The sequence below is a fragment of the Maylandia zebra genome, linkage group LG7 (assembly GCF_041146795.1).
Source record: "Maylandia zebra isolate NMK-2024a linkage group LG7, Mzebra_GT3a, whole genome shotgun sequence".
NCBI classification, from domain to species: Eukaryota; Metazoa; Chordata; class Actinopteri; order Cichliformes; family Cichlidae; genus Maylandia; species Maylandia zebra.
This window is the reverse complement of record NC_135173.1, coordinates 11,308,865-11,323,173: the sequence shown is the minus strand read 5'-3', so window position 1 is coordinate 11,323,173 and position 14,309 is coordinate 11,308,865. Positions and strand designations below refer to the sequence as shown.

Sequence of the window (14,309 nt, the reverse complement as noted above, 5' to 3'; positions counted from 1 at the left end):
GCTTCTCACCGGCACTGGCTAGGGCGAGTTTTCACTGTAACTCCGAAATGACAACACAGGCACGGCTTCTTCAAGACGGGCGCTTCGCTGCATTTATTGAACGCCGTGAAAACTACAAACATAAAACACAAAGACTTTAAGCGCTTCAGTCTATCAAAATTAACACTTGTGCTTTAACAACGAAAATTACCTCGTGGCCGCCTGCCACTTCGGAGGTCCTAGAAGAATAGCTTTACAGTCTTGTGCATTCTAAATTAAAACATAAAATAATTAGAACACCATACATTACAAATTTTTACAATATCACAATACAGTTATGGCAAATGACAAATACCTTGTACCGCTGGTAGACTAACCAGGCCTTTGCAGATAGCTCGCTGGACTCCTTAGCGTGATTATTAAACGTGGGCTCACAGCCTATACTATCACGCCCAAACCTCGCGATAATAGCGGTGTAACAAAACTTGTTCTTTCTGACAAGATAAACACACCCTTACAATATTGGCCACAGAAATGTACAAGCAAGAACATTTTAACTGCTGGAACCATCTATTAAACTTCTTTATACATAAGCCATTTCTGTGACACTTACACTCTATACACAGGAAAAAAATTCAACAGAAAAGAAATTATTGCTAAGTTTCCTGCAACAGAATTAAATGTCAGAAAGGGTATATTCTGTCAAGCGAGGAAAAATTTCAACCCACGTGAATTTAACAGCAGGAGTCCTGACTCTCAGTGTGTGAACAAAGGGAAGTCCTAGCACTGTGGACAAGCCTTGTGACTCAGTTTAATGCAGCATGTCATAAATTATCCACGTGAGTGCCACAGGAAAGCAAGTTGATTACACAGCCTGCCAGGCATTTTTTTTCCCTCTTGAAACTATTATTATTTTATGCGTTTTCTCACATGCTGTAAATTGGGGGGACAGGTTCAGTCTCATGGGAAAGATGGGTCATTTCTAAGTTTCAAGTTCTTGGTGGCATTTTGGTCCTAAGTCGGTTGCACTGCTGACTGTAGGAGAAACACCAGACACAACAATTAAACTATTATGTCACCGATATGTTTACCAATTCCAAAGAAAGATTAATGTCTGATAACTAGTCAATGAAGGTCATAAAAATTTTACACACGTTTTTTATTTTAAACACAATGCTTTGCTTAGATGATTAAACTAATTTCAAATTTCTGTCCATTAAATAGAAAGTTAATAAGAAAACTGTTCAAAAAAAAGAAAAAAAAGAAAAAAAAGAGACGCATTGCATTTCTGTTACACCTACAGGCACAGAGTTGTTCTGTCAGGCTGCTCTTCCGTGTTTTTTAATGCGGTTTGGTGCTATGGGTGTAATGCACACCCTGACAAATTGAGCCAGGGTGTTATTATGAAACATGCATGAGCTTTTTTGTGTAAGGATGTAAACAGAAACATACAGGCTTAGAGGGACTTTATAGCCAAGATTAAAAACATGCAACCAAATTATATCCATTTCATTTTCAGGTTGATATTATTTGGAAGCTTTAGAAATCTTCCATCTGTTAGACCTTCAGTAGTAACCCGAGTCTGACAAACTCTACATGTGTTCAAAACCAAAAAAATGAGCACAAACCAGTTTTTCCATGTCAGACACATCAGCTGCAAGTGCTACACTTACTATGTTAGACTTTCAGAGTTGCACGCCGAACATTTATCTCCATAAATATCTCACTTCAGACACAAAATAAAAAAATATAAATTTGATTGTTATTGCACAGGCTGTAGATAACGTAACACAGCTAACCAGAGCCGTCCCCACAGTAATGTTGCAGAGCTTTGTTTCCCTCTGGTGGTCAGTTGTGTGCATGACTGTCACTAGTGTTTAATGCTCGCAAGATCATGAAAAAATCCTTTCAAAATGTTGTGTGCCCAAAAAATTGCTGCTCGTTTTCCTTTAGCCACCAGTATTATAATTAATATGCTACTAAACATTTCGCTATATTTTGTATATTTAAATATTTTTATGATAGCCAGCTTGTTTTTTAATTTTTTTAAAAAATTCTTTCTTTATTTATTTATTTTTTTATGTAAGCAACACTTCAGGAGGACCAGGAGGTTAAAAGCATGAATCAAAGATGTGCAAAAGAAAGAAAATACAACGACAGCAACAGAAGGCAGCATTACTTCGCCTTCAAATTAAAGGAAAACTGGGGGCTTAACTTCTGCAGTGAACATTTATGCGTTCCTAAACACATCCATATCACAAAAATGACATCATACAAAATGATGCATTTCACTAAACACTACCATCACAAATCATCAACCGTACGCACAAATCTTTATTTTGAAAACCTTAACCGGAAACCCATTTTTTTTTATCCTACACTGCTTGAATCTGATGAGGCATCCCTGGAGCGCGCAGCGTAATTGCAGGTGGAAAGCCTGGGAAGCAAGAAGCGATATAAGCAGGTGTCAAGCCGGGTTCGGGTTCATGATACGTTCCGTTTTTCTCCTGGATTTCGGTTGTTTTTGTGTGTTTGTGTCCCCCCCGCCACCTTCGATGATCTACAATGCAGACCTCAGCTTGGCTCGTCGGTCGTTGCGCTCTCATCCTCTGCGCGCTCCAGCTGATGGACGGGGCGAAAGGACAGAAGCAGTGTACTGAGGTGAGGCTACAGTCAATCAGTCTGAGCTGTTTATCGCTATATCAAAAATAACTGACTGTTTATACAGAAAAGAAAGAAAAGGCGAAAGGCTGCTGTGTCTGCGCACGCTTGAGCGAGTTATTAATCTAGTGATCGAACAGTAAACACGATTAAACATTGATGTCACATTTCCGGGTCGATTTACGGTGTAGGTTTGGAGTCCCACTTTATAATTTGCAGCATGTGTGAAGACGCACACCTCAGCGCTGCTTTCTGTTTAAATAACGCGAACAACATGGAGGAGTATGAATCACTGTTCAGGTCTGGTGTTTGTTGAACTTCACCAGTCTGTGCTATTAAGTTATCAGTTTCCTGCATGAACTGGCTTTTCCTTCCCTTTGGTCTGGCACAGCTCAACACGTTCTGACACTAGGCTGGCAGCACAACACACACACACACACACACACACACACACACACACACACACACACACACACACACACACACACACACACACAGAGGTGTCCCAAGATAGAGGAGCAACATTCCTCTAAGTCATTCTCTTTTTTCACACTGACAAAGAGATTACTGCGGGCCTCCAGTTTGTTCCTATATGGTGGTTAAATCATTGTGCAGCTTTAGCTCTTCTGGGGAGGGTGAGATTTACCAGAGCTGATGTTTACGCTGAAAGAAATTTATTCCGAAGAGGACTTTGCTGAATCATGGTGTGAGATGAATATTGAACAGCTGCCACATCAGTGATTGACCACAGCACTTATGGGAGTCGCAAGAGATAACGAGGGTTTAGTGTTGCACAGTTCACAATCCTGTATTTATTTTTTGTATCACTACAGCAGTAAAAACAGTTTGTGTATTAATATGCTTGATTTAGCCTCATTTCTTGTGACCTTTATCGGAAAGCGTCTCTGAGCTCTAACCTTAGACCCACTTAAAACCAGGGAAAAAAAATCACTCCACACACAACAGCCTGTATGTGCCGGGGTGTCAAAATCTGGTTTGGCTCAAGGAATAGCATTATGTAAACTGTCAGAAATTAGGCCACCCGCCTCTGTAGACACAAGATGAGGAGAAGTGGAATCAAGAACACTGGGCCAGTGCTTTTCACTCATGGGCCACAGATTAAAACAATTACATGCAATAATCGAATGTCTAAGTGAGCCTACTTGAAATGTTAAAAGCTGCTGGTAAAATGACTCAGCCTCTTTCACCAGCAGCCCACTGCTGCCATCTCCCCTACTCCTATCGCCATGGAGATGGTTTGTTGTGACCAGGGGCAGAAGAATGGTTTTAGCTTTAGAGATTACACTGTGACTGGCACTCATGTTTTTCAGCCAATAGCAGCTGGATTCTGTAGGAATTCATTGTTAGTAGCAAGCAGTCTGCTCTGATTTGCTGGTGATTCTTATCTGGAAGAGATGATTCTGTGCTTTAGTTTGGGTGGAGATGTTTGCTGACCTGCCTCTGGCCTATGTTTAGTCAGGTTTTATGTCCAAGCCTGCTATGTTGACTGACTTCTTATGTTTTGTGTGTCTCCCTGGCAGACTGATTACTACTTTGAGTACACGGAGTGTGACAGCACAGGATCTCGGTGGAGAGTGGCCATCCCACAGCACCCTGGGGCCTGTACTGGACTACCAGCGCCAGTGCGAGGCACAGAATGCAGTGAGTTAAGTGTGCGTGTGGAAAATGACTGAAGCTGATGTGTGTATGTCACCTTCTTATCAGTAGCTGGAACTTTCACCACCACAACCTGACTGAGTGTGTTTGGACGTCGACCAACCATAGACTGAAGCTACAGGCCAATAACCTTGGCGCAAAAACAATGTTACGTAATATCTTTCTGTGCTTGCTACGAAACAAGGCACATAATTGATGGCACGTGTTGATGAAGGTTAGTGGTTGTTTAATGTGAAGTGAAAGGACAGGGAGATGTTAGTGTAGCTCCAAGAATGCACAGGTGCTCACTGACAAACATGTGTCCTTGAGGATGTTAACTCAAGCTCGTTTGGTGCTTTTTATTGGGCCATGTAACTAACCTTTCCAGTCGATGCTAATGTATTTTTTTTTCTTAAGTAAAAAAGTGAGTCATAGAGGGTGTTACTTTTTTCTTTTTGTAGTTTTTGTTTGACACTCTTATCATAATGGAGCCAAGATGACACCGTTTCATTACATGACGGAATGCTCATGTTGCTGGTCATACAAGTTTGGTCTTTATCATTCACCTGTACAGGTTTGCCCAGTGCTTTTATTCAACACCACCTCACTAATGGATCGAATCCAACAATAGGGTTCATGGATGCTTTCTTTTCTTTTACTGTTTTCAAACCTACATGTGTTATGTATGCATAAATTGTTTGGAAAAAGTTTATTATTTTAATAATAATAGTGCCGTGAACTGGAATGCACTGAAGACTGAACTAACAAAATGCTTTCCATATCAGCACTGTTTCTCACCTTTTGTTATTTTAAACAATTTTTTGTTTCCTTCTTCCTCCTCAGACCACTATTTATATACACTTGTGTTCTCATAGGTTCGTCATCTAATTCTAACTCGCATATGATATTTCAGTGTCATTCACTGTATTGAAATGGAGCACACCGCCCACTTAATGAGCTTATCTGTCACCAGTTGTTATGTGTAACTATCAAAGTGCCTGCCAGAGCAAACTATTTTTAAATCTAGCCTTGAAGCAGTTGCATGCTCTGACATTTAGCATAGAGAAGCATCACAATGCCATTAGACGAGAACAGGTATGAGGAAGAACTGTCCTCATACCTGTTCTGGAGAAATGCAGAGACACAATGGCTCAGTGAGGGGAAAACAAGTACAAAGACGCTTTGTAACAGATGTAAGAATGAAGTTTGTCAATCACTGGGGTTACATTACATGTAATGGCTGATGCGACCATGCTTTTTGCTGTAGAATGTGAAGAAGGTTGGTAAATTCAAAAACTGTTTTCTTTCTTTCACTGTGTCCACTAGCCTTCTCGTGTAAGGCTGGAGAGTTCCTGGAGATGTCAGCTCAGGAGTGCACTCAGTGTGCAGCAGGAAGCTACTCCCTCGGTAGCGGTATCCGCTTCGACCAATGGGATTACATGCCTATTGGATTTAGTAGCCTAGCAACCTCCCTGGAGAACAGCCTACCCGGTTATAACAGCCTCACCTGTAACAGGTAATTGAGTAAGACATTTAAAAAAAGGGAAAAAGTTGGTAAAAAATACTATGCTGGATTTATTTATTTTTTTTTCTTGTAGCTCTTCCTGGGCTCCTCAGGGAAACTATCTGGAGTCCAACAGGGATGAATGCACAGTCTCTCTCATCTATGCTGTGCATCTGAAGAAACAAGGCTCAGTTAGCTTTGACTACCAGTATCCTGACAGTAACCTGCTATTTGAGTTCTTTGTGAGTATTCGTTGCCTTTCAGTGGAAACATCTGCCATCACTTCATTATTAACTGTACAGTGGGGCAAAAAAGTATTTAGTCAGCCACCGATTGTGCAAGTTCCCCCTCCTAAAATGATGACAGAGGTCAGTAATTTGCACCAGAGGTACACTTCAACTGTGAGAGACAGAATGTGAAAAAAAAAAATCCATGAATCCACATGGTAGGATTTGTAAAGAATTTATTCGTAAATCAGGGTGGAAAATAAGTATTTGGTCAATAACAAAAATACAACTCAATACTTTGTAACATAACCTTTGTTGGCAATAACAGAGGTCAAACGTTTACTATAGGTCTTTACCAGGTTTGCACACACAGTAGCTGGTATTTTGGCCCATTCCTCCATGCAGATCTTCTCGAGAGCAGTGATGTTTTGGGGCTGTCGCCGAGCAACACGGACTTTCAACTCCCGCCACAGATTTTCTATGGGGTTGAGGTCTGGAGACTGGCTAGGCCACTCCAGGACTTTCAAATGCTTCTTACGGAGCCACTCCTTTGTTGCCCGGGCGGTGTGTTTTGGATCATTGTCATGTTGGAAGACCCAGCCTCGTTTCATCTTCAAAGTTCTCACAGATGGAAGGAGGTTTTGGCTCAAAATCTCACGATACATGGCCCCATTCATTCTGTCCTTAACACGGATCAGTCGTCCTGTCCCCTTGGCAGAAAAACAGCCCCATAGCATGATGTTTCCACCCCCATGCTTCACAGTAGGTATGGTGTTCTTGGGATGCAACTCAGTATTCTTCATCCTCCAAACACGACGAGTTAAGTTTATACCAAAAAGTTCTACTTTGGTTTCATCTGACCACATGACATTCTCCCAATCCTCTGCTGTATCATCCATGTGCTCTCTGGCAAACTTCAGACGGGCCTGGACATGCACTGGCTTCAGCAGCGGAACACGTCTGGCACTGGGGGATTTGATTCCCTGCCGTTGTAGTGTGTTACTGATGGTGACCTTTGTTACTTTGGTCCCAGCTCTCTGCAGGTCATTCACCAGGTCCCCCCCGTGTGGTTCTGGGATCTTTGCTCACCGTTCTCATGATCATTTTGACCCCACGGGATGAGATCTTGCGTGGAGCCCCAGATTGAGGGAGATTATCAGTGGTCTTGTATGTCTTCCATTTTCTGATGATTGCTCCCACAGTTGATTTTTTTCACACCAAGCTGCTTGCCTATTGTAGATTCACTCTTCCCAGTCTGGTGCAGGTCTACAATACTTTTCCTGGTGTCCTTCGAAAGCTCTTTGGTCTTGGCCATGGCGGAGTTTGGAGTCTGACTGTTTGAGGCTGTGGACAGGTGTCTTTTATACAGATGATGAGTTCAAACAGGTGCCATTCATACAGGTAACGAGTGGGGGACAGAAAAGCTTCTTACAGAAGACGTTACAGGTCTGTGAGAGCCAGAGATTTTCCTTGTTTGAGGTGACCAAATACTTATTTTCCACCCTGATTTACGAATAAATTCTTTACAAATCCTACCATGTGGATTCATGGATTTTTTTTTTTTCACCTTCTGTCTCTCACAGTTGAAGTGTACTTCTGGTGCAAATTACTGACCTCTGTCATCATTTTAAGTGGGGGAACTTGCACAATCGGTGGCTGACTAAATACTTTTTTGCCCCACTGTAACTGTACAGTACTCTCTGTATATAGTAACCATTGTCCTTAATGTAAATATGTAAGAAAAATTGTGTATGTTTCTGTTCTGTGTCCTGTGTACTGTTTGTTTGTATGTATATGTGTCTTTTTGGCTGCTGTTACAACCAAATTTCCCCTTGTGGGACAATTAAATGGATTATTCTATTCTATTCTATTCTATTATTATTGCTTGTATATACATCTATCTATGCTATTTTATTTGTAAGAAGCCTGCAAGAGCTAATTAAAAAGTACTATAGATTGTGCTCAAGCTAAAGCATAGTTACATAGTTTTCTTACAGTTAATTCTAGTACTTTTTTTTGTATTTTCCCCTGTCCACTTATCAGTGTAGTGATGCGGTGTGTATGCATGAACATATAAACCATGCACAATGTTGTAACTGAAAATTAGTGTGAAAAAAAAGGGGGGAGGTTTTGATCTGCTTGTGTGTGTTTAGATCCAGAATGACCAGTGTCAAGAAATGGATCAGTCTGATGACAAGAAGTGGCTCAAGCTCACCAAGCATGGCGAATGGGCAACTCATACGGTAAATGTCTCACAGAGCACGACGACAAGTAGACAGAAAGGGCAGGTTTTTAGCCTCGTTCTCCCAAATCAAATGTATTGTGTAACATCCACAGAGCGGATAGAAGCAGCAAGCGTGTACACAGAAAGGAGCTGGCATCATTTTATATTGTCTCCAGTAATTTTCCACTCATGCTGTAAATGAGCTTCTGCACGTACATATTTTGGTTTCTGCATTGTGAATTAAAATGTACAATTAAATGTAATATATGGATCTTCTTGAGATAGGTTTCTAGTGGTGGTACTGCTCCTTGCTTCTTCTCGCAGGTTAGATTAGATTTGTTTGGTTCAAGAAAATTGTTCTGCTATTTTAATTCCTTAATAAGAAAAAAAAAAAATGAATTTACTTACGTGGCATTATATGCCATGAAAACAAAACAATCTGTATAAAGTTACTGTTGTCCTGCATACTTTGCAGTTTGTTTTCTGAACTTGTGCTGTTAAGCTTTATACTTCATGGTTAGATGGCTATAGAGTTACAGCTTAGCTGCTGCAATTAAGCTGATCGCATATAATGACCTTTCTTAATTTTCAGATAGAATATTATATTAATTATTAATATTTAATCCCAAGCTGATGATGCATTGATATGTGTATTCTAGGTGAACCTGAAATCTGGCACCAACATCCTTTACTGGAGGACTGGTGGTGTTACGATGGGAAAAAAAGTGGTGAATCCTGCACTGCTAAAAAATATTCATATTGAGGGTTGGTGGTTACTTTTGCTTTTTTCTTTTTCTCTTTATAAAAAATGACAACAAAATAGATCAAACAGTTACTTCTTCTTTCTATCTTTTCTGCTCCGCTCAGGTGTTGCCTACACATCAGAGTGTTTTCCGTGTAAGCCGGGATCTTTCAGTCGAGTCCCTGGCTCCTCCTCATGTGAACCCTGTCCTCGGGACACCTATTCTGGCCATGGTGCCAGTTCCTGCACTCCCTGTAACACCAGCACTCAGTATGCAGGTATGAATAAAAAGCTAGATTTGCCATTTCAAATCTGTTTTGAATCCTAATTGCTATCACTGCTTTTTAGAGAAGCACATCTAAAGGATATAGATAGAGCTTGTCCTATTTTTATGTCACAGTTGTCAAACTTCAGAAAAAGAAACACAGTGAGCCCGCGTGATCGCAAGGGAATAGCAGGTTTTGGCAACTGGGGCAGCAAAAGTAATGCTTGATCATTATGTTAGTATATTTGCTAACATATGTAATATGATAGGAAGGCAGCCAATGCACTAGAATCTTGAACTAGAAGTTTAGATTTTTTTTTTTTTTTTTCCCCCCAGGGGGTTTGAACGAGGACTTTTCAGTTAAAGTACTGTGGTTATTTTATTTGTATGATGTATCTTGTAACATACTTTTACATACTGCTACATAATGTTAACATACTTTTTGAAAATGTATTTAGTTGGATCTTTCTACTCAAGTGATTTAAAAAAAATGTATTCACTTATTTTTAAAATTGGCCTGTACCATATTAAATAGGCACATCTCAGGATAAATACAGTATTAAGGACTGCCAATAAGTTGCACTCCTTTGGATTATGAACTAAATATGACACAACCTACTCCTTGCCTGGGACAATGATTGGCCATTTCTTGTAGATGCACTGTTGACCGATATGTATTTTGATGTTATTTTTTAATATTTTTTATTTGAGCTGTACTAGGTGATGTGTTTTATGAAGACCAAAAGGCAAAACCAGCTGATATGGCAATACAACTCTTCTTTGTACTTCAAACGAGTTGTTCAGACTGTTTAACCATCTAATGAAATTTAAGTTTTAAGATGAAAGAACAGACAATTCCACAGTTTTTACTGAGGCACACTCTGCCTTGATAAAGAATCATATAATGCATTTAATTAATTTTCTGTTTAGTAAAGTAATTTAAAAGTCACTGGATACAGCTAGATACGGTAGAGGATTAGGGCCACCGGGGGAAAAAAAAAAGTTTTCTTTTTCTTTTTTTCCAGAATTCTGAAAAAAAATAATTCTAAGGAAAAAGTCAAAATTCTGAGCTTAACCTCAGAATTCTTTCTTTTGTCTCAGACTTCTGGAAAAGAAGAAAAAAATCACATGCCCACTTTTTTTCCCCAGTGGCCCTAGTCCTCTTTCCTAGCTAGATCATCCAGGGAATAAACATATTTTATTTAGTACATATTTTGCGACTGTTGCTTTGCTAGTGTTGTATCCATATAAAAGGAAATGGGGGTGGGGGGGATCGATTCTGCTTAAAATTGCTCCTGTTTTTAAATAATTATATTTGCTTTATATCTCCTATGCTAATATTAATATACTGTATCCCCACTTTTCCTAGCTGAGGGATCTGGCTCATGTAAGGACAGACCTCCCTGTTCCATGAAGGATTATTTCCAGATCCACACAGCTTGTGACCAAGAGCGCAAGGTGAGAGAAAAGAGGCTACCTCTTTACTAAAGAGCCTGTTGAGACTCGCTCTATAATCACAGTTTGTCCTTTTTATTCCAACTCACACCTTTTTTTTATCTGATTTCAGACACAGGTCATATTTAAGTGGGTTGAACCTAAGATCTGTCTTGAGAATGTGACTGGAGCTGTGACATTGCCTCCAAGTGGAGAACGAGAGCCCTGCCCCCCCTGTAACCCTGGTTTCTATAACAATGACACGGCCACATGCTCACCATGTCCACCTGGGACCTTTTCCGATGGCATGAAACGTACTGAAAACTTTCTATCTTACAGTCCTCATTTGTCTTCCACTTACCTTTTGTTTCATGCGGTTTCCCAATTGTGTTTTTCACTGTTTGTCCCCAGCATGTCAGCAGTGTCCTGCAGGCTCTGAGCCCACCTTGGGTTATGAGTACAAATGGTGGAATGTTCTTCCTTCTAACATGAAGACTTCCTGTTTTAATGTCGGCAATTCCAAGTGTGACAGTATGAATGGTAGGTGTTTATGGCAAGACATGCCCACTTTTGCTCTTTCCCTCAATTCTGGTCTATTTTGTCACTGTATTGTGTGATGACTCCAATGAAGTGAATCAAAAAGCATGGCAAATATTTGGCTACCATAAGCAACACGCACTAACCGCAACACCCACACGACACTAACCGCAACACTGACACCAAGGCCCCCCCCCCCCCCCCCCCACCCCACCCCACCCCACCCCCAACGACAACAATGATGCCAACAGCTCTTCCTTCTCCTCCAACAAACTAGTTAATTGTGCTCATGGGGAGGAGGTGGGACGGTTTCTTTATTTTAAGCAAATACACCAGAGTTCATGCAGTTTTCTAAATGTCTATACATTATTATACTTTATTTATTTATTTATATAAGATAAGATAACCTTTATTAGTCCCACACGTGGGAAATTTGTTTTGTCACAGCAGGAAGTGGACAGTGCAAAAGTTATGAGGCAAAAATTAGAATACAATAAGAATAAATACAGTACACAACTGTACAGAATAGAATAAAATAAAATACTATATACAGTAGAATAAAATAAAATAAATATACAATAAGATAAAAATAGAATACAAATACAAATACTATATACAACTGAGTAAAAATACAACGATGACAGAAAGGATTATTGCACTTAGTATTATTGCATATGTATGGATGTGTGTGCTTGATCAGTTATTTATTTATTTATTTATTTATTTATTTTCAGGTTGGGAGGTTGCAGGTAATCACATCCAGGCTGGAGCCGGAAGCTCTGATAATGATTACCTCATCCTCAACCTCCATGTTCCTGGATTCAAGTAAGGATAGTAGCTTTGAGTTTTTTAGCCTCCATCACTTTTGCCACTGAGCTATTTCTTTCAGCTGTGACTAATTCCCTTCTTCTGTTTATTTGTCATCAGGCTTCCTACTTCAGTGTCGAGTCATTCAGGGGAAGAATTTGGTCGCATTACATTTGAATTTGAAACTTCTTGCACAGCTGACTGTGAGCTCTACTTCATGATGGTGAGAAGAGTTACTGACATGATTGCTGCTCTGAAAAATGTTACCATAGATTTTCAAACCAGAAATTTGTCTAATGAATCTTTTAGGATGTAAACAGGAAGAGTACAAAAATAGTGGAGTCTTGGGAGAAAAACAAAACAAGGCAAACCTACACACACATCATGACAAAGAATGCTTCAGTTTCCTACACATGGGCCTTCCAGAGGACTAACCAAGCTTCAGATGTGAGTAGAAGTACACAATTACACACAGATATGAACTAATTTAAACTACATTCACTTCAAAGCTGTCAGTGAACGATGTTCATTAATACTTTCCACCCATCCATCCATTTCCTTCCACTTATCCGGGGCTGGGTCATTAGGGCAGCAACCTAAGTAGAGACACCCAGACAGACCTCCCTCTCCCTGGCCACCTCCTCCAGCTTGTCTGGGGGAACACAAAGGTGTTCCCAGGCCAAATGAGAGATATAATCTCTCAAGCTTGGCCTGGGTCTGCAACGCAGCATCCTCCCAGTGGGTTATGCCTGGAACACATCACCCTGGAGACCCCAGCAGGCATCCTTGTCAGATCACCTCAATTGGCTCCTTTCGATGTGGAGGAGTAGCAGCTCTACTCTGAGCCTCTCCCAGATGGCCAAACTCCTCACTTTATCTCCAAGGGAGAGGCCAGCCACACTTCAGAGGAGGCCCATTTCCGTCACTTGTATCCACGATCTCGTTTTTTGGTCACTACTCAAAGGTCGTGAGCGTAGCTGAGGGTAGGGACGTAGACCGGGAAATTGAGAGCTTAGCTTTTAAGTGCAGGTCTCTCTTCACTACAACAGACCGGCACAGCATTCGCATCACTGGCGCTGCAGCACCAATCTGTCTGTCAATCTCCTACTCCCCTCTTCCCTCGCTTGTGAACAAGACCCCAAGATACTGACCCAAGGCACTCCACTTGGGGCAGGAACTCGTCCCTAACCTGGTTTAGTATGGACATGGCACCCTTTTCTGGCTGAGGACCATGGCTTCAGACTTGGAGGTGGTGATTCTCATCCTGCTGCTGGAGGCCACCGCCTGATGAAGTCAATGGAGCCACATCTGCGAAAGGCAGAGATGAGATTCTGAGACCACCCAAGTTGAAGCTTTCTGTCACTTGGCCTAGAAATTCTGCCCATTTAAATTATAAATTGAATCTGTAACAAACGGCAACCCTGGTTTATTTATTTGTTTATTTATAAGGAACCCCATTAGCTTCCACATAATTTGGCTCTTAGATCCACAATAAGGTTTTACAATTCTGAAAATGTAAACATGTGAATATTAAAAATTATATAAAAAAGCAAAAAAACCAAAACAAAACACTCAAACAAAATACACAATTTCCATTACAAGTGACATTACCCTCTACAATTTTTACAAATAAATTAAAAACTGCCTAAATAGGCTTTTAGGTGATTTTTAAAATTATGAATAGAAGCCAATTCTCTAATTGCATAAGGGAACTTATTCCACTGAAAAGATGCTCTAAATATAACAGAGTTTTTCAAAAAGTTACTTTTAACTCGAGGAGTTACTAAATTGTGGTTACGGTAGTTGAGAATCGTGTAGCATGATTATGTATTTCATCTGGATACTGCAACTGAGCATAAAAAAGTGTGGTGTGTTTACCAGTATTGCTTTCTTTAAAAATACAAGTAATCCATAGTATAATTTAGCTTGTACAGAAAGCCAAGAAAGTTTATCGTGCATTTTATCAATACTTGTATAATATGAACACCTTAACACTAATCTGGCCGCCCTATTTTGGACTAACTGAAGTCTGTTCAGATCTGTCTTATTAGCTGCAGACCAAATGATTGAGCAGTACTCTAGATGAGATAATACTAGTGCATTAATGACATCTTTCATAATTGAAGAAGTGATATAAAAAGAGCATTTCCTAGCTATAGCTGTGCCCTGTCCCATTTTCTTAATAACAGAGTTGATGTGCTGAGACCGTGAAAGGTGGTGGTTTATGGTAACACCAAGTAATTTAATCTGGGTGACCTGTTCTAATACCAATC

The 14,309-nt window shown here is 40.3% G+C and overlaps 1 protein-coding gene and 1 long non-coding RNA gene across 2 annotated transcripts in view; one reads left to right on the top strand and one right to left on the bottom strand.

Moving 5' to 3' along the window:
* Window positions 1–66: 66 nt before the first annotated feature.
* LOC143419638 (uncharacterized) lies at window positions 67–586 on the bottom strand. Its single transcript, XR_013099653.1, has 2 exons — window positions 191–586; window positions 67–112 (listed from the first exon to the last, which is right to left on the bottom strand). It is a non-coding gene; the product is annotated as an uncharacterized LOC143419638 (long non-coding RNA).
* Window positions 587–2,364: 1,778 nt separating this feature from the next.
* The window catches only part of elapor2a (endosome-lysosome associated apoptosis and autophagy regulator family member 2a), a 20,170-nt gene continuing 8,225 nt past the window's right edge, over window positions 2,365–14,309 (top strand). Inside the window, exons 1-13 of the mRNA XM_004553287.3 lie at window positions 2,365–2,640; window positions 4,182–4,302; window positions 5,623–5,812; window positions 5,895–6,042; window positions 8,181–8,270; window positions 8,911–9,016; window positions 9,119–9,271; window positions 10,628–10,716; window positions 10,826–11,006; window positions 11,104–11,232; window positions 11,964–12,054; window positions 12,157–12,259; window positions 12,346–12,483. Of these exons, the coding sequence (XP_004553344.2) occupies window positions 2,545–2,640; window positions 4,182–4,302; window positions 5,623–5,812; window positions 5,895–6,042; window positions 8,181–8,270; window positions 8,911–9,016; window positions 9,119–9,271; window positions 10,628–10,716; window positions 10,826–11,006; window positions 11,104–11,232; window positions 11,964–12,054; window positions 12,157–12,259; window positions 12,346–12,483 (1,635 nt within the window). The 5' untranslated portion in view covers window positions 2,365–2,544. The remainder of the gene's footprint in view (window positions 2,641–4,181; window positions 4,303–5,622; window positions 5,813–5,894; window positions 6,043–8,180; window positions 8,271–8,910; window positions 9,017–9,118; window positions 9,272–10,627; window positions 10,717–10,825; window positions 11,007–11,103; window positions 11,233–11,963; window positions 12,055–12,156; window positions 12,260–12,345; window positions 12,484–14,309) is intronic.